Here is a 27304-nt window from a genome sequence, read left to right on the forward strand (position 1 = left end):
TTTTTTTCTATCATATTTCAGACAATTACAAGAAATTGAAGACAAGATTTTAGAAGTTTTGTCGAGTTCAGAAGGAAACATTCTAGAAGATGAAACAGCCATTAAAGTTTTGTCATCTTCTAAGAAACTGGCTAACGAGATTTCTGAAAAACAAGCCATTGCTGATGAAACTGAAAAGAAGATTGATACAGCTCGTTTAGGATATAAACCAATCGCCATTCACAGCACCATATTATTCTTTTCCATCGCAGATTTAGCAAATATTGAACCTATGTATCAATATTCCTTAACATGGTTCATTAACCTTTTCGTCATGTCGATAGAAAACGCAGAGAGATCAGACGACTTGGAAACACGCCTTGGAAATCTACATAATCACTTTACATACTCTTTGTATTGTAACGTCTGTAGATCACTGTTTGAAAAGGACAAGGTGAGTTGAGTTAAATTGAATCTTTTTTTAGTAGCTCAGTTCATTGTCATTTATTTATGATTTTACATGAAAATGTAATAGGCCATATGCTAATATAAAATGTTTTATCACTCTAGTAAAATATGTGGGAGGAGGTAGTCAACTGTTTGCTATCATACTCATCGAAAACATTGTTTATTTAATGGTTCTTGCAAAAATATTTCTGATCGAAGTAGGCCATGTATTCTTTACATTTCTATGGCAATGAATGCTTTTTTCAGTTCTGAAGTATCACAAGATGTCCCTTTTTCTTTTACAATGAATATTCAGTCAGTTTAATTTCTTTTCAGTTACTGTTCTCATTTTTACTGTGTGTAAATATCTTGAAACATAACAAGGAGGTTGATGATGATGAATGGCGATTCTTACTGACTGGTGGTATTGGCCTAGACAATCCCCATAGCAACCCAACAACATGGCTACCCAGTAAATCTTGGGATGAGTTATGTCGTCTAGATGATATGCCCAGATTTAAAGATATTCGTAAAAAGTTTGTCAACTATAAAGATGCATGGAAGGTTCTTTATGATAGCCCAGTAAGTTGATGATCTTGTTTAGAAATTTCTCAGGCTTCTGCTGTATAGATCTTTAGAATATGTTTCACCTTCTTTCCAACAAAATCAACATGTTTGCACTTAAAACTGAATTCTAATGAGCTTTCGAAATATTGTTATTCCTTGACCACATTTGAGGTCTGAAAAACAGTTCATATATTCATTAACTTTTTTTAGGAGCCACATCATGAAAAGCATCCAGGGGAGTGGAATGATCGTCTTGGAATGTTCCAGAAAATGTTAGTTCTGAGATGTCTACGACCAGATAAGGTTTGTTTTATAATAATCTATAATAGATGTGATCAATACTTTATTATTGTAACATGATTTCAATTTAGAGTCTTTCTTGAATGAGAATAGCTTACTCTTTGGTTGAGGAAACTTTACTTTGTCAAGTTTATAATTTGTCATAATCATGTAAACAATGTTTACTTTGTTTTAATTGTATAGGTATATTATGTATTATAGGTCATACCAGCTGTCCAAGAATTTGTCACAGAGAAAATTGGTAAAAAATTCATTGAGCCTCCACCGTTTGATTTAGCTGGTTCCTATGGTGACAGTACCTGTATAGCACCATTGTTATTTATCTTATCTCCTGGTGCTGATCCTATGGCTGCTTTATTGAAATTTGCAGATGACCAGGTAAGTTGCTTTTTGGTAGGAGTTAGGGAAATCAGCTCAATAGAATTATCCATGTTTGAAAGTTAAATTAACGACTCGCATTTCTTGAGAAAAAAAAGAAAATTCCAAGTTGAAGGTATTCTTAAAGGGATTATACTTCTGAAGATTATGTACATAATATATTATATACATGACCTAAATCAACTACCATGGTGAATCTTACTTTAACATTATTTTATAAATTTCAGGGCTTTGGAGGTGCCAAATTTGATTCTCTGTCCTTGGGTCAAGGTCAAGGTCCAATTGCTTTGAAAATGATAGAGAAAGGTATTAAAGAGGGGACATGGGTCATGTTACAGAATTGTCATCTGGCTGCATCCTGGATGCCTACCCTTGAGAAGATTTGTGAGGTAATTTCATTTATAACGTTTTAATGTCCAAATATTCAAAATATTCTTTACAGAATCTGGTTGTCCTTGCTGTTAATAAGGATCAGTAATGTCAGAAAGGTTTGACTTAAGAACAGCTGTAATGTTTTATATGCCCACATGAATGTTCTTTTCTCTTTTGTGATGAATTGTTTCCATTACTGACTTTGTTTTTTTGTTAAATTTCAATGTTACATTACAATTTACTTATAAAGAGGATGTATAAAATTACGGTAATATCTATAATTTATTGGACAGAATTTCTTTTCTTTCACAATTTATTAGGAAGTTGAATTAATTTAGAAAACATACTTATCTCAGACGAACTGGATAAGTTTGTACCTGCTGGAGCACATGCATGCTGGTTAAAATATTACAATATTAAAATGAGGAAAGAATGAGTAGACTTGTTATATAAGAGCTTAGATTCTTAATATACAAATAGATAGTTTTTAAAACATTCACTCTTCTTTCACAAATTGTATTTAATTACAACAGCTAGTATAGTAGATGATTGAAATAGTATTTCACACACATACAATTACTTATACAAATTGCAGTATGAATATATCTTTATATCGAAACTGTGCTAAATTGGTTTACCTATGAGCTTACAAAATTACATATATGCTGGATATTGAAAGGTTTTATAGAGAGCTTGCTTTAGTCTAATCCTCGTGTCAACTAAATTAAGGATATGTATATGAGTTTTTTGGAAACATTGTCACAGTCTAGAAGATTCAGTTTATGAATGATAATTAATGATTGTTTACAGGAATTAAATCCTGAAACAACTCATCCTGATTTCCGGTTGTGGTTGACAAGTTACCCATCAACAACTTTTCCAGTATCCATCTTACAAAATGGTGTCAAGATGACCAATGAACCACCAAAAGGATTACGATTTAATATTATTAAATCTTACATGTCAGATCCTATATCTGACCCAGAATTCTTTAATGGTGTCAAATTAGAAGTAAGTCAATTTCTGATTAAATTCATGTAGTGTGGAGCTGCATTGATCTGGTTGCTGATAATCCAGATTCCAGAAACCCTGATATCCACACGCTTCTGACTCAGAACAGAATATTGATTCTGTTAATCCAATGATCCTGTTTCGCACGGCTATAATACAGTACCTAATTCCATTATGGCTACAGAACACACCAAATTTTAGCAATACTAATTAACAGCACAGAAATTTGTTAATAAAATAGCAAATCCTAAATCTATGTCCCATATATTTGTGATCTGATGTCTATTATTTATTTTGTATTTTTAGAAAGAATTTAGGAAGATGTTGTATGGTTTATGTTTCTTCCATGCCTTGGTACAAGAAAGACGTAAATTTGGTCCACTAGGATGGAATATACCCTATGAATTTAACGAAACTGATTTACGTATCAGTACTCAACAACTTGCTATGTTTTTAAATGACTATGATGTAAGTAAATAAAAATACAAGGTGATAGTAGGCCAAAGTTCAGAAGAGAAAAAATGCATAATATATTGAGTTAACATTTCCAAAAAATACAAAACAAACACATGACATTAGATATAAACATTAACTAGAGAATCAAAATAAAAAGTTATCTTCACTGTGGGGTACAAGTTAATTATTAATGTTCTTCAAGTGAACTGATATTTCTACATCTTTATTACATCTTTTAAATGTAAGCTTATAGATACAGATAAAGAATATGGGTATCCTTACTAAAGTGAAAACTTTTCGGGAAACAGAACTTTTTCTGATTTTAATTTCAGACTGTACAATTTGATGCTCTACGATATTTAACTGGAGAATGTAATTATGGAGGTCGTGTAACTGATGATTGGGATAGACGTACATTGTTAACCATATTAAATAAGTTCTACTGTAAAGAAATTACAGAAGATGATCAATATCATTTTGATCATTCTGGAATTTATTATGCACCACCAGAAGGAGATGTAAGTCTGGAGGTTTTTTCTTATATTTAATCTTTTGATCTTTTGTAGAGAAAATGATTAGTCTACTCTTTTAAATTAATCAAAATATGTCTTATTAGTTAATAAAATCATCTTACTTGTTTACCAACATATCATCAATTTACTAAAAAAAAAAAAAAAATGAACGTAATTTGTAAAATATTGTGTTATTAGGAATCATTTTAATATGTACTTTTGTATTTTTCAGCATGAAAGTTATATTAATTACACCCATAATCTACCATTGAATCCATCCCCAGAGATATTTGGTATGCATCCTAATGCTGATATTAAAAAAGATCAGACAGAAACACAATTATTGTTTGATAATATTCTATTGACACAGGTAATCTTTTACTTAATAATAATTCACTTTTATAGCAATATCTTGCCGGAATACCAATACAATCTTACTATGCCTCATTGAAGACTTGGACATCAAGGTCAAGACAGCAAGGGCTAGTGTATTTGTCAGTTGTGTCCAACTCAAACTTTTTTATCTGATTATTATATAAGCTTAGTATTTCAATGTTTTAAACTGGGCACTTGACAGTGACAATATTGATAAATGTTACTTATTGAAGAGACCCAGAAATAGAAATTTTATCTCTTTGTTACATGACATATGATTATAATTGATAATGCCTGAGCTAATCCAATGTTTCTATATTTTCAACAGAAAAGGGTAAGATAGCTATCAACAAGTTTGAAAGTTTCAAATTTCCATCTTTTAGCTATTTAATCCATTCTTAGAAATAGACTTAACAGTCTGCCTTAGCTAATTAATACATAATTTTCCATAGGGGGTCATAGATTACTTCCATTTTTCCTTTATTTCTTTAATCCTTTATTTAATATTCCCCTTTGTATAGCTTCTGATGCTTTTCTTTTATCTAACTAATAATTTCTTCATTTCTTGTATTAATGTAGCATATAATAAGCTTTGAACATTTGAGACCAGGTTATCTAACAAAATTTCTCTATAATAATGAATATAAACAGGTATTGGGGATAAACAAAAAAACATGTGAAAAAAAAAATATCCCTTAACATTCCCCCTAAATATATTATCACTTTATATAATATGAATTATTGAACACATTATAATCTGATAAAATCCCTGCACTGAAACTATTGCAGACCTAAATGGAGCACATCCTGTTCCCATGATAATACAAAGGCTGCTGAAGTTCACATGCTGCCATATATTTTCACACATTTTCCAATATTTATTTCTTCAAATGAACATTTTTCAGAAAAAGAAATATAACTCTTCCAGTGACTCTCTCCTTCACAATCCCACGGTATTGACCAAATTTCAACCGGAATATTTCCTTTTATTTCATCAAAATTTTTATTGCCATGGATGTTTTCACCTTTTCAAATTTATCACATAGAAGTAGATGTAAACAATTTTGAATCTTTTATAAATTTGTGGACATTATTAGAGAAATAATCAAAAAAAAAAAAAAGACAGATCCTTCAGTTATCTGGAGAAACAAAGTGGACTCACTATCTCTTACCCTCTCCTTACTTTATCCCTTTGTGTGGCTTTAAGTGTTTGATCCTTCTCCTTGCAGGCTGAAAAGAAGTTCTGGGTACAAAACCTTTGAATGATTTGCTGCATTTGCCCACAGCTAGTCACATAACCTGGATATTGCAAAATATTTCCACAACACTGGACAAATAGCATGAAATATATCATTATATTGATTGACATATAAGCTTACTGCAAAATATAAATTCAAATTTTTGAAATTTTAATGCATGATAAAATATAATATAGATTAGAGAGTATAGATCAAACAAAGAATAGTAGAGATATGTATTTTGATTAATGTTAGCTCAGTAGTAGTTAGTTACTATTTACTTGTGTATGCCAAATGTATAAAAATACTGAATGAGATCACCATTATATATTTTATGAAAACAATAAACTGTCATTTCAAAGTTTTTTAACAATATATTTGTCAATTTTTTATTGGTATTATTCAATATAAAATATGTTTTCAATTCAATTTCATTATAATGCATAACCATTTCTACAGGTTTCTACATTTGTTAATCATGATCTGATGAGTTTTTGCTTTATATCTTGTTCTGTGAAAGTTGCACCCTATAGCATCAACATATGTTGATCAAAAAAATATTTCATTAATTTATAAAACAGAGCATTTGATTGGTTGAATGTTAAATAACCCAGAACAAGAGATGCAAAATAATTTCATCAGATCATAGATGGCAAATGGAGTCACCCACTGAGAAAAAAAAACAAATATCAAGATTATGTTGTTTTCAAGTTATGGTATAAACAAGTACTGAACAGGATCTGATTGTATTTCAGGCTAAAGCATCTTCAGAAGGTGGAAAATCAACTGATGATGTAGTAGATGAAGTAGCAGCAGATATTTTAAGTAAATTACCACCGAATTTTGACAATGATGCTGCTCTACGTAAATATCCTACATCTTATAAACAGAGTATGAATACTGTATTAGTTCAAGAAATGGTTCGCTTTAATCGTCTTGTAGAAGTTGTCAGATCAAGTCTTTCCAATATCAGAAAGGCCATTAAGGTTGGTAAATATTTCTTTCCTCTTACTATTTGATTAGAAAATTTTAATGAAGTGCAGTTCAAATTACCACTAGTTTGTATAACTCACATGAGGGTCTACTTGTAATGATTGTATAACTAATATCAGGGTCTTGTTGTAATGATTGTATAACTAATATCAGGGTCTTGTTGTAATGATTGTATAACTAATATCAGGGTCTTGTTGTAATGATTGTATAACTAATATCAGGGTCTTGTTGTAATGATTGTATAACTAATATTAGGGTCTAGCTATTATGATTGTGTAATTAATATCCAGCTCTAGATGAAATGATGTATAATTAATTTACAGGGTCTAGTTGTAATGTCAGCAGAATTAGAAGAAGTTGTATTGAGTATATTAAAGGGAAAAATACCAGGAATGTGGATGAAGAGGTCTTATCCATCTTTAAAACCATTGGGAAGTTATGTTACTGATTTCTTAGCCAGATTAAAATTCTTACAGGTAATTCTTGTTATTTCTATTTTATCTTAAATATTTTGTGTTTGAAGATTGGCATTGTTGATGAAAGTTGTTTACTATTATTGCATGATATTTGTTGATAAAGATAATATCAAATTGCTATTGGTCCAGCATGATTAAACCATTTACGCAGAAGATAAATAGGCATCTTACTTATCAAAATCAGACATGCATCAGAAGTCTGAAGTCTATAAACTTCTATGAATAGAAGTAACAAAAATAAGGGAGACGTTAAACTAGTCCATCATTCTATCTTAAGCTTTGTACTGAAGGAACGCCTTGGAGCTATTGTCATCTTGGCATTGATTTGCCGAAATTCACATCATACGTCATTGGGGTTCCTACTTGTCAACTCTGAATAGACTACATCTCACTATATCCCATGTTTAACATTCTGACCATCCATTAAGGGAGACATTTGAATTACAATATTACGGTCTTAATTCTGATTGACAGAATTACTTATTCAAGGCCACCAAATCTTTATATATGCCACAATTAGTAGATCATTTTTGTTAATAGATAATCATGTTGTTTTCTGCTGTAGGATTGGTATGATAATGGACCACCAAGTACCTTCTGGCTATCAGGGTTTTTCTTCACACAAGCTTTCTTGACGGGAGCTCAACAAAATTATGCCAGAAAATACACAATACCTATAGATTTACTAGGTTTTGACTATGAAGTATTAGAAGATAAAGAATATCCAGTTGCACCTGATGATGGTATGAAGTTATACTGTTAATAAAGTTTGTCTTAATATAAGAATTAAACGGAGTATTGAACTGGATAGACCGAGATTTTGACATGAAAAATATAAATGATAATGTCAAATCATCAATATATATATATGAATCTTTCTTACTGAAACTAAATCAAATGCATATTTTTCCATCCTTTTGTCTATTGAGTGCATCACATTATTTATCACTAACCATGAACTGTTTTTAATGTAATTTTCCATTTAAATAGGTGTGTATGTATATGGATTATTTCTGGAAGGAGCACGATGGGATCGAAAAACAAAAAAACTGAACGAATCTCTTCCTAAAGTTCTTTTTGACAGTATGCCAGTGGTATGTATTGAAAACCTATATTTTCTTTTAATGATTTCATCTGTTTGGTCATATCCAAGGCAGAAATGCTCGAAACTGAAGATATGCTATCATGTTCTGATGGATTTGATTGTGATTCTTAACTAAATCCTATATGATTTCTGTAAATTAACTATTTGATTTATTTTTAGATGTGGATTAAACCAATCAAAAGATCTGATCTTGTGGAAGATAATTCCTATAAATGTCCAGTATACAAAACAAGTGAACGGCGAGGAACATTGTCCACCACTGGTCATTCTACAAACTTTGTTATTGGCATGATGATTCCATCTAATAAACCACAGAAACACTGGGTGGGGCGTGGAACAGCTCTACTCTGTCAATTAGATAACTAAAACTGTTTTATGGGACCAAATCTCACTGTGATTATGAGGAAATGTTTCCAAAATTTATTTTTAAATTAAGTCTTGAGAAAGGCTTCTTTAAATTTGTATATCTATATCCGTCCAAGCAGCTCCTATATTTGAATTATTTTTTATAATGTCCTTACTTATATTGTGTGTCAGCATTATGCATATGAAACAATTGGATAAGATATTAAGGCTGGAATTGTTTCTCTTGTTGTTTTTAACTGCTGATAACTTAATTTTTCCAAAAAAGATAGAATGATCTCATCTGAAAATTCCAAATTACTGTTTTCCTGAAAATTAAAATATTTAAATAGCAGAGTTCATTAAATCAGTTTACAGACTGATGATTTCTGTCTTGTTTTATATAAATAGTTTATACTGCTGACTGTAAAATATATCTGTGATAAAAAATATTATTGTATATATACATGATTAATTCAAATCAAATATATTTATTAGTTTTATTTATTGATTTTTCAAGTTTTTATTTTTATTAAGCTTTTGTGATTCACTCTTAAATTTGTATAAGAGAAAACATACAATCTGCCATCAGTTGTTACAGTAATGCCTAGCCTATTTTCATGTATTCAAGGCAGAATGACTTAAGCTATTTGTCCACTGTTTTCTTTAAAATTCTAGAAAGAAAACAAGATAACAAAATAAGAGCATGTAAACTTGACAGCTCTGTACATATCTAGGCTACACCATTGTTTTCAATCTTTAGCTAGTTTTCAGATAAGAATGTTTCTGAATGTTAGTATTTTAGAGAATGAGAGTCCAAGCTGTCAATAAGTGCTTAGAAATTTCTAGATTTTAATTACTATTTAATGTGGTTTGAGATCTAAAATAAAATTTATAAGCAGATATAAGTGGTTGTTTGATTTACACTGGAAAACACCACAAGGATATCAAGGTGATATTTATAACTCAATGCCATTTCAATAACAAATTGGCTTTCCGTACTATGAAAAGTCTACATTATAGCAAATATTGTAGAATTCTCTTTAACCATTTAATTCATAAAATATTCAACTAGCAATATGATAACGTAACATAAAACTTTTACTTTTAGAGTCTAACACACTTTTACATCCAATCAGTTTTTCTATTAAATGACTCACTGAATGATTAAGGATTACACAATAAAGTGTTAAATTCTAAGTAAGTTGCTCATAAAAGTAAAAGTAATTTTTCTTAATAGGATCTAACTATTTCCATAACTTATAAGTGGCCAATCATTGAATGGGCTCGCAGTGCATTTTAGGTGGTCTTAAAACTGAGGTTCAAGAAACAAGATTAAAGACAGGAAATCACATTGGGCAAATCAGGCTCTACATATCTGGTATAAACATACAAAAGCTAGAAAAACCTCTTTTAATCCCCTTAACTAGTAATATTAGTGGGCTGGAAGCCTTTAATACTGAAATAAACATATATTACCAATTGAAGCCCTAACTCTATATTACTTGCATGTCCCTTGTTATCAGACATGAATGTTTACCTGTTATCGGACCCTTAATTCAACCCAGATATTATTAAACTCCGCCTACATCTCATTATTAGCCAATCAAAATACTCGACCTTGAACTTCAACCAATAATATAAACAAATACGATGGGCTTGTGAGATTACAATCTATATACATGTACTTAGCCTATCATAGAGAGAAAATGATTTTAACCGAAGTTAAGAACTTTATCAATGGAGAATTTGTATCAACTGAGTCTACATTAGATAGTTTTGAACCATCTACAGGAGATGTATGGGCCACAATACCAAATAGCGATAAAAATGATGTTGAACTTGCTGTTGAAGCTGCTCAAAATGCTTTTTTGGGGTAAGTATGATGGGTCATTGTTAATAAGGCCCAATTTTTATATTTCTTTGTGCTGGATCGTGTAGGACTAGCCTACCTCTCCCAATGCTCTTCATCTCTAAATATTATTTAAACTGTTAATAAATATTTACTTTTTCATAATAAAAATAGTTCATTAGAAATAAAATTCATCTTCTTTAGAAATTAAAATATTGAAATGTTAAATGAGAAAATTAATTCGGTCTGCATTCATATCAAATTCATATTACCAGTATGAAAATTTTGGAGTCATAATATTGCCAAGATTTGTCAAAAAATTCTGCATGTTAGTATTTACAAGCTAGAAATTGAATGTATTTTCATGATTGAGGTCAGTAAATTAGTTCTCATTCTTTTTAATTTTCAATAGGGTTCATCCATGGGTGATAAAAGACAGTTTCACTAAGTTTTGTCAAATGTGTTGAGGGTTGTGCCTTCTACAGCTCTATCGGAAATTGACGAAACTTCATGTGAGTGTTTGTAAATTGCCCTTGTTCTTGAAAACTTGTTTAGCTTGTATATGCTGGATTTTTATTGTCTATTATCATCCATGAATGAGCCTTTGAAAAAAAAAATTGAGAACTATTTTATTTGAGTTATTAGCTCAATCTTGAGAACATGTTCCATTTTAAAGGCTCTTTGCCAGATTTTGACAACATGATAATATTATTTAGTATGACCCCCAAAAAAAGAAGTGTATGACTGAAGGTTGAATATTTCATACTGGTGATTGTAACTGTACTCTAAATATTTTTATTTAAAATCAAAGCTGCCAGTGGGCGTATATTACCTTGCCTGGCAAGCCATCTTAATATTTTCAAACTGGATTCTTAAACTTCAAACTATTGAGTGGTTTTCAATCAAGTTTAGCATTTTTTCAAAGAATTTTACTCTTCTGGCTGCTAACAAAAATACAAACTGTTCCACTTCTTTGATTTGTGATAATATGCAAAAGTCCTTTTAAATAAGACACAATTTGTTTATTACTACTGAAAGAGATAATGTGGCCTTGATGGATCCTTATCAATATACAGATGCCAACTTTCTCAATATTAAATCTTTGTAAAGATGAGCTCAATGATTACTCTAGATAAAGTTTGCAGGATGTACTCACCTTATCTTAATAATAGGGTTATTGATAATTTCTAGTTTGTTCTAGAATAATATTTAGGTGACATAATAATCTCAGACATTGAACAAATTACTAAATATACATCAGTCAAGTAACCTAATTTCTTGGAAACCTATTATTCGTGGATTTCCGGAAATGTTTAACAATTTACATGAGTGACCTTGAAAGAACATTTTGCTGATATTCACCATAAAAGAGACACCCCTGTCTCCTCTCACTTCCACCTGCCGAGTCACTCCAGTCGAAATGTCAACTATCAAATCATCAAACGACTTGACACGAACCCGGATCTGTCACAATCCACTACCCTTAGACACTCCAATGAACCCCATTGGATTATTAGATTGAAAACTTTCCAACCCCACGGAATCAATGACAAAATCTGAACTCAAGTACCCCCATTTTTCCTGTTTTCTGGTATTTGTAACTATAGTCTTCAGAAATACTTGACCGACAGATGAGTCGTAATTTTAACTTAATTATTTTGGACATATTCTGGATTTGAATGCTCAAATTTCGATGGTGAGCTGTGAACACTATTACTAATTAGCTTAGCTGAATATTCCCATTTCTGAGGCTTAGGTACGAATGGTCAAACCAATGGCGAAACTGTCCCTTTAAATTGATTCATGCTTATTTCTCAACTGTATGATATAAGAATGACAAGTATCTTACCGGTAAATACATTATCAAAATAGTACCGGGTAAATCTCAAAACACATTCATTTAAATATTTAGATTGTATTGTCAAATTCAACCTGCTATAGTAGTAAATTTCAAAACTTATTCAGATAAAACATAATAATATCATGTTGAATATTATTCTCAAGTATGTGTTTGTTTACATTTTAAGATGGTCCTCTACATCACGTCAAGAAAGGTCCAATATTTTGAGTAAAGCAGCAGACATCTTAGAAAGAAGATTAGATGAGTTTGCTGAATGGGAATCACGAGATCAGGGAAAACCTGTACGATTAGCCAAATTAATAGATATTCCTAGGGCTGTGTATAATCTGAGATTTTTTGCCTCAGGTATTCTACATGATATTAATAGGTAGGTAGTGAACTCTTTTTTCCACTTCCATGTTTGTCTTGAAAAATGTTAATGGAAAGGACATTATTTCACCTGATGATTTTCATAGATTCTATGTCAGTGTTCCGCATCAGATAGATTGAAGTTTTTTTTTCCATGTCTTTGCAGCATTTTGCTCTGCTGATATTGATATTGGGTTTCAGAATCGTTAGACTGTGACATGATGGTTACTGTTTTCATTATCAGTATTTTGATATTATTCCAGCTCTACTATTCTGGAGAAAGCCAATGCCATCAACTACACCATCAAACAACCAGTGGGTGTTGCAGGACTTATTTCCCCTTGGAATTTACCATTGTATCTGCTGACATTTAAACTGGCTCCAGCCCTGGTTACTGGTAACACGGTGGTGGCTAAACCAAGTGAATTGACATCTGTTACGGCCTTTAAATTTTGTGAAGTTTTGAATGAAGCTGGTAAGTACCACTAAGAGGCTCGAGTCTGAATCAGATTCGTTAATTCTGAATGTTACGAGCTATTTTAAAATTGTTTGTCTTGATTGATACATTTTACATGAATAGAATACTCTTCAAACTAATATTTATTCAATCAAATTATAATGACTTCATATTGATATTTTTACACTAGTCTATTGTGACAATCTGATTGAAATGCAATTCTAGATTGATCTTTGATTGACTACAGCATTTAATTGAATAATCAAACCCAGAAAAGGAGATGCAGAAGAACAATTTTGTCAGATCATAGATGGCAAGTACAATCAACTGCAGAAATGAAACGTTCCGATTTGCATTTGAATCAGATTGTAATTGGAAATTTTAATCAACTTTTTCGTGTTTTGATATATTGATCAACTAAACTGGTCTCTGGTTCTAAAACATAAATGTAGACTGGAAGTATTAATTGATATAAATAGCTAAATTTGACATCAATCCTCTGGTTTATTGCTTTGGAGTACATCGAATTCACAGAATACTGATTATCTGATTATGGACAAGCCATTTTATAGCTCCTGTCACATTCAGAATTATGAATTTTGAGGAGGACCAGAGCCTGAATGCTACAAAAACTTTATAAATAATTTGAATCTAAGAACAAGTTTGACATATTGCTTTATTTGAAAAAAAAGAATGGCACAAAATGTTTTTAGAGTTTGATAGATTTGAAGTTTTGTCAACTAATTGATATATACTCTAGTAACATATATATATATATATACCAAAATTTAAAAACAGATTGACTTATTGTTCTAAAAAATTAATAGAAAAGTCAACAAAAGCTGGCTTATGTTATTGGCTCTATGTGTTTTAGGTAGACAAACCTTCAGGTCCTAGGATATTTGCCTTATAAATCTTTTTCAATTTACAGTCTCAGTGTAAAATCCTAGAAAAAAGGCAGTAGAGGCTAAAAGAGGCTACAGGAGACTAGAGAAGGGATTTCATATTTCAGTGACACTGAGTGATACAGATCTATGAGGAAGAACAAAATGGTGATATAGAGATGTTGAAGAGAATAGTAGCTTGCTGTCAATTAGCTGTCTGCAGAATTAGTCCCTGGTCAATTAGTCACTCAGAAATTCTTATGCCAAAATGCTATTTCAAATCAAGATTAACAATGGAATTTAGATTTGATTTAGGATATCTATTGATTCACCAACATGATGAATATTAACAATATGAGTCCTTCTGATTTTTGAAGTTCGTAAGAAAAGTGGCTTGTTTCAGAAAATTTAACTAAGATAAAATTACTAGTTAGGAAATAAAGCGATCTGATTTGTTAAAATCAGATTTATTAAATGAAAAATAAAATGACTGAAACACAGTCATTATATCACTGTAAGTTAAGTATTAGTAGAACAAGCCCCAGGCCTCAATGTAAAATTTGTGACTAAATTATCAGGGGTCAAGGGTAAAATAAGCAGCCAATTGACTCGAGGTATGAATATTCTGGTGCTGAGTTTCTTTTTTTTTCAAACCATAGTTATAACCTGGATATTACTTCATATGATAGCCTACTACTCCAATTTATCAGCTGTCCATAGCCAGTCCTTATGGAAGTTAATCATGTATTGATTTTAATTTACTATAACTTCGAAACCTTTCTGCAAGAAAAGAACATTTTTGGTTGAAAATGTTCATATCTCCATCATATCTAGTTTCTATAATGATTGATAGTTCACATGGTTCATATTTATTTAAAGGGGCATTCCGCTTTTTTATAAAACATTTTCATTATCAAAAATGTCATAAAATAGTTCTGCAATATTTCTAAAGTATGCTAATTATATTTATGCATCTACTTGATCAAAGTGAATTTGTTTTAAAAGGGTTAATTAAAATGGAGTGTATTAATTGCTAATTAAGCAGTTTGACCTAGTTTTGGCATTTGGCTTTGTAATGGCTGGATTTTTCAGTTGAAGCTTTCAGATATATGGTATGGGAAACATTTCTCTACATATTAATGTATAGTTTTCACAAATTTGAGCAAAAAGATTTTTCGTCCTTCAAAAAAGTGGAAAGTCCCTTTAAAGTGCCATTTTGGCAGCGGTAACCTTTCTTTGCACTTTCAACCCATGTATCGAACTGTAATTCAAAAACTACAGTGCTATCAAATCAAAAATACTCAGCTGCATTATGAATCTAAGGTACTGTAATGACCAATTGGTAGGCTATGTACTTGATTGTGGTTAAAATATTTGACTGATGTTTTAGGTCTACCACCTGGTGTTGTTAATATGGTATTTGGTTATGGACATAAAGCTGGTGAAGCTCTAGTATCTCATCCCTGTGTACCTTTAATATCCTTTACTGGAGGTACAGTGACTGCTGAAAGAGTTCGACTAGCTTCAGTGAAATATTGTAAAAAATTATCATTAGAGGTAACATATTATTATTGTTCAGATATTTATTTTGGCGGTGTTGACATCTGCAAGACTCTTAACAAAAAATATGGATGTTTTATGGACACAACTCATTTCCACTAAAACATAAAACATAAAACACTTCTAACTTTCACAAACAGACCAAACTTTTTGTTTATGGGTAATAAAATCCACCTGGGAACTTCATGTATTCTTATTATTTTGTAGCTTGGGGGAAAAAATGCAGCAGTTGTATTTAAAGATGCTAATTTGACTAAGTGTATCTCTAGTACTGTTAGGTTTGTTTATTTTTCTTCTTACTCACAATAATTACACACAATTAGGCTAATACTGAAATTTAATTCTTTTGGAAAGAAGCGTCTTTTAGCTATCAAATGACACATAGAAATGAAGCTAAAACATGGCTAGGTAATATGTCAACTCAAAATTGTCATTTTGAACACAATATATTTATAGGAAAGATGCCTAGACAGTAAGAGTTAACAGTTAACTTGGCAATGATACTTGTAAATGTCTTAGTTTATATCTTTTAACTTGGCGCTGCTCATAATAATAATATCCATATTGTGTTGTATCACAGATAACAAAAGATAGCTTGCCAGGCAAGGTAACATACGCCCACTGGCAGCTGTCAGAAATGATTAAACAGTCTTTACAGACTACAGGGTTGCACAATATAGCTAATAGAGAAAAACGTCAAGTCAGACACGATATTTCGGTGAAAAATTATCCGATCATCACGAAAATCAATAGGGATCATCTTCATAATGACATTGACACACAAAATAAAAATCAAAAGAATCCATAAAGAACTATAGCCTATAGAGTGAGCACGAGCCAAATGTGAACGAACGGACGGACGGACGGGGTGATTACAATATACGCCCATCTTACGTGTGGGCGTATAAAAAGTAATATTCTATATTATTTGATACCTATGTTTTAGATCAAGTTTTTTAAATCAGGGAGAAATATGTTTATGCACCAGTAGAATTTTTGTACACAGACAAATATTTCAGCAATTTATAGAGTCCTTTGTTCAAGAAACCAGGTAATATTTCCGTTGTTTAACCTGAAATTATGATCAAATTTTAGAATGTTTAAGTGGGACTTCAAACCTCTTAAATGAAACATCTTCACGATGTCTAGCTTTTACAAACTCTGTCATAGACCTTGACATCGTTTCTTGAATCAGCAAGGTTTATAAATGTGATTTGATTGGATTTTATGATAGTGAATAGTCAATCAGGGCTCTCAACAGAAAGACTGTCAATATTCTGACAGTGTGTGTAACTAGTTCTCAATCTTCGTCCACAAGTTATGTTTTCATGTTGAGTTTTCATATTAAACCTTCAAATGGGAGATAAATCTCATATATTTAACATTCAAACAAGAAAAGTGTTAAATGATGTCAAGGTATAAGAAAGATTTTGTGAAAGCTTTACATAGTGAAGATGTTGATGATATGGCATAATTTCGATGTAGTTTTTTGTTTGATTTTCAGCTTAAGTAATCTATAATTGTGAAATTTAATAATAGTAAATCCTATAGTTTCTAACTTTTCTTCAGAAACCTCAAGGTTGGAAATCCGTATGATGACAACTGTATAATTGGAGCATTGATAAGTAAAGAACATTTGAATAAAGTGAAGAGTTTTGTAACTTTAGCTGAGAAAGAGGGCGCCAGTATATTATGTGGTGACAAGTCTGATGGTTTGAATTTATCAGACGACAAGAAAAATGTAATGTTCTTTAACATCATTTACAAAATTTCATTTTGACTTTGAATGTTACCTTCTTGCTAGCTTACATGCTAATAATGTAGTTCAAATATTGATTGTCCTCATTTATGTTGTGCAAATGATCATACTTTAAATTCAGTATTAATTTAATTGTGCTTCACTTAACTTGAAAATGATCTTGATGCATTACTTTAATGTTCTCCTTTAGTTTGTAAATGATCTTGATACCCTGCTTTAGTTTGAAAATGATCTGCAGTTTCTGCTTTGGTTTGAAAATGATCTTGATACCCGGCTTTAGTTTAAAATGATCTTGATACCCGGCTTTAGTTTGAAAATCATCTTGATACCTGGCTTAAGTTTGAAAATGATCTTGAAACCCGGCTTTAGTTTGAAAATGACCTTGATACCCGGCTTTAGTTTGAAAATGATCTTGATACCCGGCTTTGGTTTGGAAATGATCTTGAAACCCGGCTTTAGTTTGGAAATGATCTTGAAACCCGGCTTTAGTTTGAAAATGATCTTGGTACCTGGCTTTAGTTTAAAAATGATATTGATACCTGGCTTTAGTTTGGAAATGATCTTGAAACCCGGCTTTAGTTTAAAATGATCTTGATACCCGGCTTTAGTTTGGAAATGATCTTGAAACCCGGCTTTAGTTTGAAAATGATCTTGATACCCGGCTTTAGTTTAAAAATGATCTTGATACCTGGCTTTAGTTTGAAAATGATCTTGATACCCAGCTTTAGTTTGAAAATGATCTTGATACCTGGCTTTAGTTTGGAATCTTATCATGATACGGTCATGTTGCTTTTTACAAAAGTGCTCTTCCTAATTAAAAATGTAAAAATGTTATACTATGCTTTTAGGGTTATTTCATGAGACCAACTGTAATAACAGATGTGGCTGATGATTCTAGACTAATGACAGAAGAAATATTCGGTCCTGTTGTTTGTGTTGTACCATTTGATGATGAAGAAGAAATCATTTATCGAGTAAACAGTGTTAAATATGGTCTGTGTGCCTCAGTATGGTCACAAGATGTTTCCACTATACATAGGATGGCTCAACGCTTACAGGTAAAATGGAAGATAAATGTCTCAGATTTTGATGCCAGGTAAATCTACTTGAAAGTAATAGTCTTGAACTGAGCAAAGTTAGCAAAATTCTATGTATACATTGTACCTAATTAAGTTTTAATTTTCAGGTGGGTACAGTCTGGGCTAATTGTTGGTTGATAAGAGATCTAAATGTACCTTTCGGTGGAATAAAAGAATCTGGTATTGGTCGAGAAGGTTTGAAAGATTCCATACATTTCTACACAGAGGAGAAAACAGTGTGTCTTCAGCTCTGATATCAATGTTATACACAGTCAAAGACACTGTTGGTATTTCCATACATAAATATAATCAATTTATTCTCATCTAAGGTATATTAAGTGGAATGGATCACAATATAGACCTAAATGATTACCACTCAGTCTACCTAAAGACACAATAAACTGATTTGAATTATGTCTGGAAATGTCCCAATCATGCATTTTTGTAAAGTATAAAAATTTATAATAAAAGTAATATTTTATGATAATTGTATATTATGGTTTTAAATGTGCAAGAACGAAAACAAAAGTAAGATTACTTAGATTCTAAATATCTTAAAAAAAAATAAAATAAAATATATTAAACAAAACAATTCTTATGCTTTCAAGAATTAAAAATGCTGTAAAATAACTAAAAATAATTGAGAAATCTTAACAAATGAAAATTGAACACTGTCCACCATTTTGAATTAAGAACTAAAATAAGTAAATAAGGTTAGAACATATTTAGATATGCCTATATATGGATAACAATTACTGTATATTTCATATCATAGACCTAAACATCTCCTCAGTTGTCTTCAAATTTTAGAAAGGGATTAGAGAAATTTTGTGGAACTATTATATAAAACTTACAAAGTTCTATTATTACTAAATTCATGTCAATGGCATCACTTCATTTTACCTAATAAAGCAGCAAGGGATGCATTCTGCTGGGTAGATCAACTATATTTCCAAAATTAAAATCCAGACCCAAAAAAAACCATCATTAGCCAAACAAGGAACAGAAAAATATAAGTCTTGTGTTTAATTGCTATTGATTTGTAAAAGGAGTTGAAACAATAGATACAAGCTAACTATCAACTAGAATTAAATCAATATTAGCACTTTTAATTAACAAGTTTAGAATTTAATTTGACAGCCTGACAAACACAATGGTAGAAGAAATAGTCTGATAATAACAATCATGTAGATTCTGACAGATGTTAGTCTGAATTTGGTCAGAAAACCAGGCCTGTTTCATAGAACTATAATAAAGAATATCTTTTTTTTAAAATTGACTGTTCCTGGTATTTTTGACTAATCTTATTAACATTTGTCAAAAAGAGTTCACAAAGAATTAATTAAGGTAAAATTGTGTTGGAAAATATATGGCTCTTCATTGGACATTGTATTTTTCATTGTATTTTTAAAAAAAATTAACTGGATCCACCGATTTCAAACATTATTATTCTGAAATAAACAAAATTTATCTTCTTGTTCCAAGAACTTTGAACATAATTAAATGTTACTGTTAACATTTGTACATTGTACAAATATATATATATATATATATATATATATATATGAATATTTGGTGTTGATTATCAGATTGACATTCTTTCTTAAACTATGGTTTATAAACTTGGTTTTAAATACTCACAAAATACAGGTAAACGTCTAAACACAATACAATATACATATAGAGATATATGCCTGCATACATCTTAACATTAACAGACAAGAGCCAGCTCTTAAACATTGAACAAATTATCTCTTAAAATATTGTTTTACTTCAGTAAAATGTCATACTTTCAGCCAAGGCCATTGGTTTTGGAATGATCAGCTTAAAAAATAATATTAGGGTTCAACCCAAATTAAGTTTTAAAGTCATCTTAATATTTGCTTTAATTTTCAGAATAAGAATCTGATGTCATGCTTTCCTTCCATTCAACAAAGATAGTGAACCACAGCCATATACGCCCACCACGGCATGCGGGTGGTAAAAACGAAACATCTATTTTAAGTTTCAAGATTTTGGGGCAAGGGCAATAACTCTGCTTCTAACAGTCGAAAATAGCTCAAATTTGAACTTGATCTTCATTTTATGAATATGTACCCACATACCGAATTTCATTTGATTCTAGCAAAAAATCTAGTTTTTAGAGCGTTCACGGGCAAATGTTGACGTACGGACTGACAGAGTGTTTACAAGCAATAGATTTTGATATAAGCATTTACTGTATAGAGGTTAAAGGGTGATAACTCCTCAAAACTGACGTAAGAGGCCTTAATCTTGAAAAAGCCTTAATTTAATCATTAGTAAACTAAACTTTCTCAAACCTTTCGATTTTGGAAATGTTGACGGACGGACGTACGGACCGACAGGGGTGCCGACAATATACGTCCACATAGATAGATGTGGGCGTATAAAAACCACAATGTGCTAATTTATACAGTTGTCAGTTTTGGACTGCTTGGTGTAGTTATTGAGGACATCATAAGTTATTCCTCCAAGGAACATGATAATATCTATATATCAATGACCTAAACTTCATTCCTGCATTTTTGTTGAATTGGACAAGCTAACATCGATATTTTGTTGTTAAATGTGGTTTGGAAATCTAAAATTGAGCTCCATCAGCTGGTAGAACAAATATTTAGACAATTTTATCATTTTAGTAGGTCATGTAATATGACTTTCTTTTGTCAGCTTCAAAATGAATTATAATTCGATCATACGATCAATTTTAAACTATATCTAAATTTTGAATTTTTCAACAGCTGTATTAAAGATGTCTTAAGTGCCCTTACTCTTGAAAATTCTAATTGATAATGAACAGAGTTAAATTACATGTAAACATAAATGCTATGTATTTTTTTTGAGGTAAACCTTAAACCTACAGAGTATAATCTGCTGAATTTACAACCAAATTTTGTCACACTAGCAGATTGGCAGCAGAATACTTGATATATCAAATATATCCTGGTTTATTGCCAACATGAACACATTATTATGTGTAAATCTCCAATAAAAACTAATGTATGGCCTTTGAATATACAAAAACTGATCATTTATTTAAGAAAGGTTGTCATTCTTTGAGATTCAAGAATAAGGGCTTTAGTTCTAAGTTCAGAAGAATGATAGTGATAGATGGAAACAGTAGTGAAGCTTTAATACCGGTATACCTAATGTGTCCAGAATTTGACCAGCAGAAACCAATCCCCAATACAAAACAGTAGTCTCTGTTAGAGAATGACACACTTCTGCTTTTTACGTCTGCCATGACGTCGTCTGTGATTATTTTTCAGATCTTCTGGTTGATCTCTGCAAAAGAAAATCAATAAAACAAAACCTTGAGGAACATTAACATAATTTTGTTCTGAGATTTCTTTATAAAATTCACCATGCTAATGACCATGTTAATTGAGTCCAAACTAGACATATTTCAATAAAGAAAATTTGTTTCAGCTACAAGCAATAGCCTTAAATGGTCTATTTGTGTCTCTGTTTTGATTTGTCACTGGATGGGCATGAATACATTTGTTTGTCGACTCTAATGCATTAAATGTGTTTTACAACTGACCATACCACATATTGTTTCAAAAAAAGATCATACAATACCTAATAATTCGGACAACATCATGAAACGCTTTATCAACATTTAATGGAGGGTCTTTGGCACTTGTTTCAATATATTGGATCTGAAAAGTAGTGGTATATTGGGAGAGTTTTGAAGATTATCTGTGGCAACCACCTCGCTCTATCTTATTAATATAATTGTATTGTCAATTTCAGCTATCTGTGACATTCTTTAATGCATTTTCAACATTTTCATATGATGATATCATTATATTGGCAATATCGCCTTAGTTTATCAAAATAATGCAGAAAGTGGGAATTAGACTTTTGTAACTTTTTGTAAAATGTTTGAGCTCTATCAGTTATATATATATACAAATAACTGTATACCTTTAACACAATAGCAAATTAATACTGTTGGCTGTGATATTAAGGGCCTGGTTATATGTGGCGGGCTAGCCAGGTGAGCCGAGTAACTCGGGTCTGACGTCACTCCCATACATTTTTGAACCGCTTTTTTGACAAAAGCCAAATAAGACCTAACTTTTGTATCTATACAAAATAAACCATTAATGAGTTCCATCAAGACATTATTGAATATTCTAAGATGTCCTTGTTCCACCCCTGTATTGTGGTACCGTGTGATATTGCCACAGCACACCTGATAGCTATAAATACAACTGACCCTATGTCTTTTGAAGTGTACAAAGTTATAACTAGAAAATTCTCAATGCAATAAACTGGTCAAAATTATGTCTTTATTTATTTCGTAATTAGTCACCAGATTATATTTGTGCCACCCACTAGTCAATCGGTCCATTGTGCTGGCAGTTATTTCTTTTACATGATAATCGACCAATACGACTCCACTTTAATCTTCATTGCCCTAGCAGCAAAGAATTAAGCATAAGCAGTTCTTGTTATTGATGAAGAATATGATATGCACTCAAAGATGCACAGAAAATCAGTGTGCACACCAGCAGTATTTTCATGCTATCACATTAAGGCACCATTTTTGTTATGAAGTAACCTTCATACATACCATATGAACAGAATAATTGCCAGCCCGCGTTCATATAAAGAGAAAAATATCCAACCCGGGTAACCAAGCCAGCTCACCTCATCGGGCTGGCCCTTTACATATAACCAGGACCTAAGATACTTAGTTCCAAAATCCTGTGAAAATGAAAATACAAATATCCAATATACAACATGAATAATTGTAGAATTACATACCCGAAGATTAGCTGCTAATTCACGACCTGATTCTTCACTAACTTTTCTCTGATGTACTAAATCAACTTTATTAGCTACTAATAACATAGGATAGGTATCCCTACAAAATATTAGATATTATATATAATATACAATATAGGATTAGTGGTGGCACCAGACTGCCACCTACTAGGGGTCAACTGTTGAGGTTGAGATTCACCTCTGGAGATTAGAAGTGCATAGGCGCATGGAGCATATGCGAGAGTTCTCCTACAAATTTTTTTTAAATAAAATTGATTTTGGGGCTGAAACATAGAAATCATATTCTGGATTTTTTAAGAAATGAAGTGAGGGTAAAAACCAAAATCCCTATTAATTACATTATTAGATATAACATTAGATACGATAAGTATCGATATTAAATACATCATTAGATATAACATAGGATAGGTATTCTTACAAAATACATCATTAGTCTTTTTAACATCAGATAAACATCAATTTAATATAACATAGGATAAGTATCCTATAAAGATAAGATATAACATTTATTATTTATTCATAGAGATCAAACAAAGGTATTAGATAACAAAAGCATGTACCTAGACTACCTACCTATCTTTAACCCGTAGAATTTGTGTATGAAAATTTGGAATATTTTCAAAACTTTGTCTGTCTGTTACAGAATAAACTAATAAAAATCCATCTCCCTTTCTCATATACTGTTCTCTCATAGCACTGAACTCTTCTTGACCAGCAGTATCCAACACTGAAATAAAACATACAAATTATTCTACTAGTGAACTGTCTGTAATTATATATCTCAATTTAACTCAATTCTTTGTTTTTATCTGATTAGTTGACCAAACATTTACCAATAAGTAATCTATAAAAATCCACCTCCATCAATTTGAACACAAAACCAATTATCAAAGTTAAATGAATATAAACTTTTTAAAATTGAGTCATTGAGGAGCACCTAAGCAATTGTTTTTAAATTAAATGACTTGTGTTTTTTTGTTGCTCCTGTCCAGAAGGGATCTGGGGCAATTAAAAGGATAGCTTATGCCAAAATGAGATATTGATAAAATAAATTTATGAAGAAAATTCAAATGGATCGAAAAAAAAATGACAGATTCAACCATTTACTTGGAAAATGTGTAATTACAGGCCACTTTAAAGGGACAGGTGTGCCATTTTGGGGTCTTGAATATATGTACATATATAAAATAGTCTTCAGAACTAATAGAAAAAGTACGAAAATCGCATAATTCCTTTAAAAATACTTCAAACTATGCATTTTATTCACCATTTCTCTACATTTCTTTTCTATATATCACAGAGTATCTTATCTTGACTTGTCATTTAAACATTCAAACGCAGATAATTCTGGACACATGGCACAAGGCTCAAATTTCTACAGTGAGCTGTGAACACTAGTACTGATTAGCTCAGCTAAATGATTTCAGATTCTGAGACTAAAGTATGATTGGTAAAAAAAAAATGGCCCACTTGGCCCTTTAAGGTAAAAAGTAATCTACTACATTGGTGCTATTTTAATAAATAAAATCTTTTAAGAGCTCTTTTATTTACTTTTTTATAATTTATTGATAATAAAATTTTGCTGTTTAGTTTTGAGAGATATCTAAATAATAATGATAACCATTGACGTCACAGTTTAAAACTTTACATGCTTCAATATACTTCAAATATTTAAAGAAACAATTCACTATAACATGATCAATTTCTTAAAAGTTTTTAATAAAAATTCCAATACTAATTCCTTTAAAAAATCAAAGTTTAGCTAGTACACAATCATATAATTTGGAGTTATACAATGCATGGCAAGAATTAGGTGTTGCATAGGCATACAATTTTTCTTGCCTGATCTATTACCGTACCTAATCGTGTGTAATTATTTACAAACCTTGCACTAAATAAATAAAAGGCTGGTCCATTTGATATTTTAAGTGTCCTTCTTTATTTCACTTACTGATAATCAGTCCAGTTATAATAATAGACACAATATAATGTAACATATTATTTAATGTGATTAATCTAAATCAGAATGGTTCTATTGAATCTTTGAGCAAACTAGAATTGTGTTCATATATTTTTTCATTGTCTGTTTACAAAGTCCAATGGAACAAAACTCAATTTCTGCAACTTTAGCTTTATAAGATACAGTACGGTACGGTACTTAACTCTAAGCCCATAACAATTACATTTAGTCAGTACAATTACCGTACAATGCAGGGATTTAAAAAATATATATTTGAAGGATATGTTTCTGGAATTTGACAAGAGTACAAGACGGTAATTGATTTGGTTTTAATTGAGTTTTAAAAAAAATTTTAAATGAGGATTCAATGTGAAAGTATATGTCCATAAATTACTTTTAGTAAAAATATTTGTAAATAATAGAGAAAGTAATCTAAATTCTTGTGTAAATATGTTATAATGAATTCACAAGAGAATCAGTCAACCCTGCTTAATATATTCAGTTCTTTATACATACACAGCTTTGTTACTACAGGATATGACAGTTTTGGTACATAAAACTATGTCACAATAAATACTTTGCTATTGACCCAATTCTTTTAATATTTCATTTAGTAGTTCTGAAGATTATTTACATATATGTTCAAAGTCCAAATCAACCACGTGTCCCTTTAAGGGACAAGTTTCCTATGATAAGCCAAAATTCAAATTTATCATGAGACTATCTGCAAATCAAATCAAATTGTAAAGCTTATATTTTTTGTGAAATTTTTCTGCCAAATCTAGAAAAATAAGGCAACTCTCAAAAGTCTCTAACCTTGAAAAAATATACGGCCTTTTAGTCTAGATACAACTTGATTCATTGCTTCTTATCAACAATATTAGCCTATAATTTTTTGTCATATTATTCATTTTATATTAAGCATAGGCCTATATTATACAATACTAGACTTGAGATCGATATAGACTCTATATTATAGCGTCTACAAATGAAACATTTCAATTGTTACCAAATTTTAAGGAATTGTGAATCAATATTTTTAATGAGACAAAACATTAAATTTGGTGGAACTAATTGTCTTTTAAAACATTCTGATCTAAATTGAACCCAACTGTCAAAAAGAATAATTACAATTTTCATTGTCATATTATATTTAAGTTCACAACTTTTTTTAACTAAAAATAAACTGGTTACAGCCTTAACAGTCACTTTTAAGAGAGCACAATTAGACTAGAAGATGCATTCAATATGCTCAATTAAGACTTTTTCTTCATTTTGATCATTAGTATTGCACAGTTTTTACTATGTATGTGAGGTAAAATATTGAATTTGAAATATCAATAAGTACACAGTATCAAAGATGTTTATCAACTGGGATAAAAATTAAAGGAGCACCTTCACTATCTGTTCAACCAATCATATCTTAGTTTCAGAAACAGGAATTTTTTTAGCTTACATAATCAGTAATAGTGTTTACAGCTCATCGTTGATATTTGAGCCTTCAAAACCCATGTGTTTCCATAATTATTCACGTTTGAAAGTTAAAAATTTGACTCAAATTCTAGTAAGACTATGAAAACATGCATATAGGAATAGACAGTTAAATTTTTAGTATGAGGTACCCGGTATAAGCTTACTTGAAGGGATTATGCCATTTTTCGTGCGTTTTATCTGAATAAAAATCCTGCCAATAATGAAATTACAAGCACAGTGGTGTAACCTATTTTCGTGCATATAAGGATTCAACACCAAATTTCGTCAAAGTTAAAAAAAAAAAAAAAAAATTCATGTCTTAGATGATTTCTCAGATATTCTACATAATAATTAAAATTGGTTTATTTCGATTTTCTTTATGAATCTCTCACTTTTACCCATATTTCATGAGCAACCAACTCGACAACAGCAGCAGAATGCGTCACCTATTTTCGTGTACAATGTTTGATCTATAAATAAGTCGAGAAAAACACGTTGTATGGATACCGGGTGGTATAATTAACTTCTCTTAGTATTTATCTTTAATATCAATTCATTATGACTAGTGACAATTCCTTCAAAGAACCATGATTTTAAAAAAGAATAGTGACTAACAAAATAAGATATGTCGCGTGAATTATTGCTAAAAGTCACTGAAACAACATAAGAATATGGCCCACTTTGTGTTCCATAGAAATTTTC

The 27304-nt window shown here is 31.0% G+C and overlaps 3 protein-coding genes across 3 annotated transcripts in view; 2 read left to right on the forward strand and 1 right to left on the reverse strand.

The window, feature by feature from the left end:
- LOTGIDRAFT_219632 (hypothetical protein) overlaps positions 1-9457 on the forward strand; it is a gene marked incomplete at its 5' end in the record, with an annotated part of 33434 nt that extends 23977 nt beyond the window's left edge. Inside the window, 14 exons of the mRNA XM_009063073.1 lie at positions 22-433; positions 763-1008; positions 1204-1296; positions 1495-1671; positions 1899-2060; positions 2854-3054; positions 3361-3522; positions 3843-4028; positions 4255-4392; positions 6391-6621; positions 6952-7104; positions 7670-7847; positions 8095-8198; positions 8369-9457. Coding sequence (XP_009061321.1) covers positions 22-433; positions 763-1008; positions 1204-1296; positions 1495-1671; positions 1899-2060; positions 2854-3054; positions 3361-3522; positions 3843-4028; positions 4255-4392; positions 6391-6621; positions 6952-7104; positions 7670-7847; positions 8095-8198; positions 8369-8575 — 2650 coding nt within the window. The 3' untranslated portion in view covers positions 8576-9457. The remainder of the gene's footprint in view (positions 1-21; positions 434-762; positions 1009-1203; positions 1297-1494; positions 1672-1898; positions 2061-2853; positions 3055-3360; positions 3523-3842; positions 4029-4254; positions 4393-6390; positions 6622-6951; positions 7105-7669; positions 7848-8094; positions 8199-8368) is intronic.
- Positions 9458-10232: 775 nt separating this feature from the next.
- On the forward strand, positions 10233-21163 carry LOTGIDRAFT_193864 (hypothetical protein; the record flags this gene model as incomplete). Its single annotated transcript, XM_009063074.1, has 9 exons — positions 10233-10427; positions 12431-12631; positions 12876-13087; positions 15344-15510; positions 15721-15791; positions 16460-16564; positions 17083-17254; positions 18121-18330; positions 18459-21163. Coding segments are annotated over 9 exons (1480 nt in total), but the record flags the coding sequence as incomplete, so codon positions are not given.
- A 769-nt stretch (positions 21164-21932) lies between these two features.
- LOTGIDRAFT_126707 (hypothetical protein) overlaps positions 21933-27304 on the reverse strand; it is a gene marked incomplete at both ends in the record, with an annotated part of 6566 nt that continues 1194 nt past the window's right edge. Inside the window, 3 exons of the mRNA XM_009063075.1 lie at positions 21933-22034; positions 23149-23248; positions 23743-23896. Coding sequence (XP_009061323.1) covers positions 21933-22034; positions 23149-23248; positions 23743-23896 — 356 coding nt within the window. The remainder of the gene's footprint in view (positions 22035-23148; positions 23249-23742; positions 23897-27304) is intronic.

The sequence above is a fragment of the Lottia gigantea genome (assembly GCF_000327385.1).
Source record: "Lottia gigantea unplaced genomic scaffold LOTGIsca_55, whole genome shotgun sequence".
In the NCBI taxonomy this organism is placed as follows: Eukaryota; Metazoa; Mollusca; class Gastropoda; family Lottiidae; genus Lottia; species Lottia gigantea.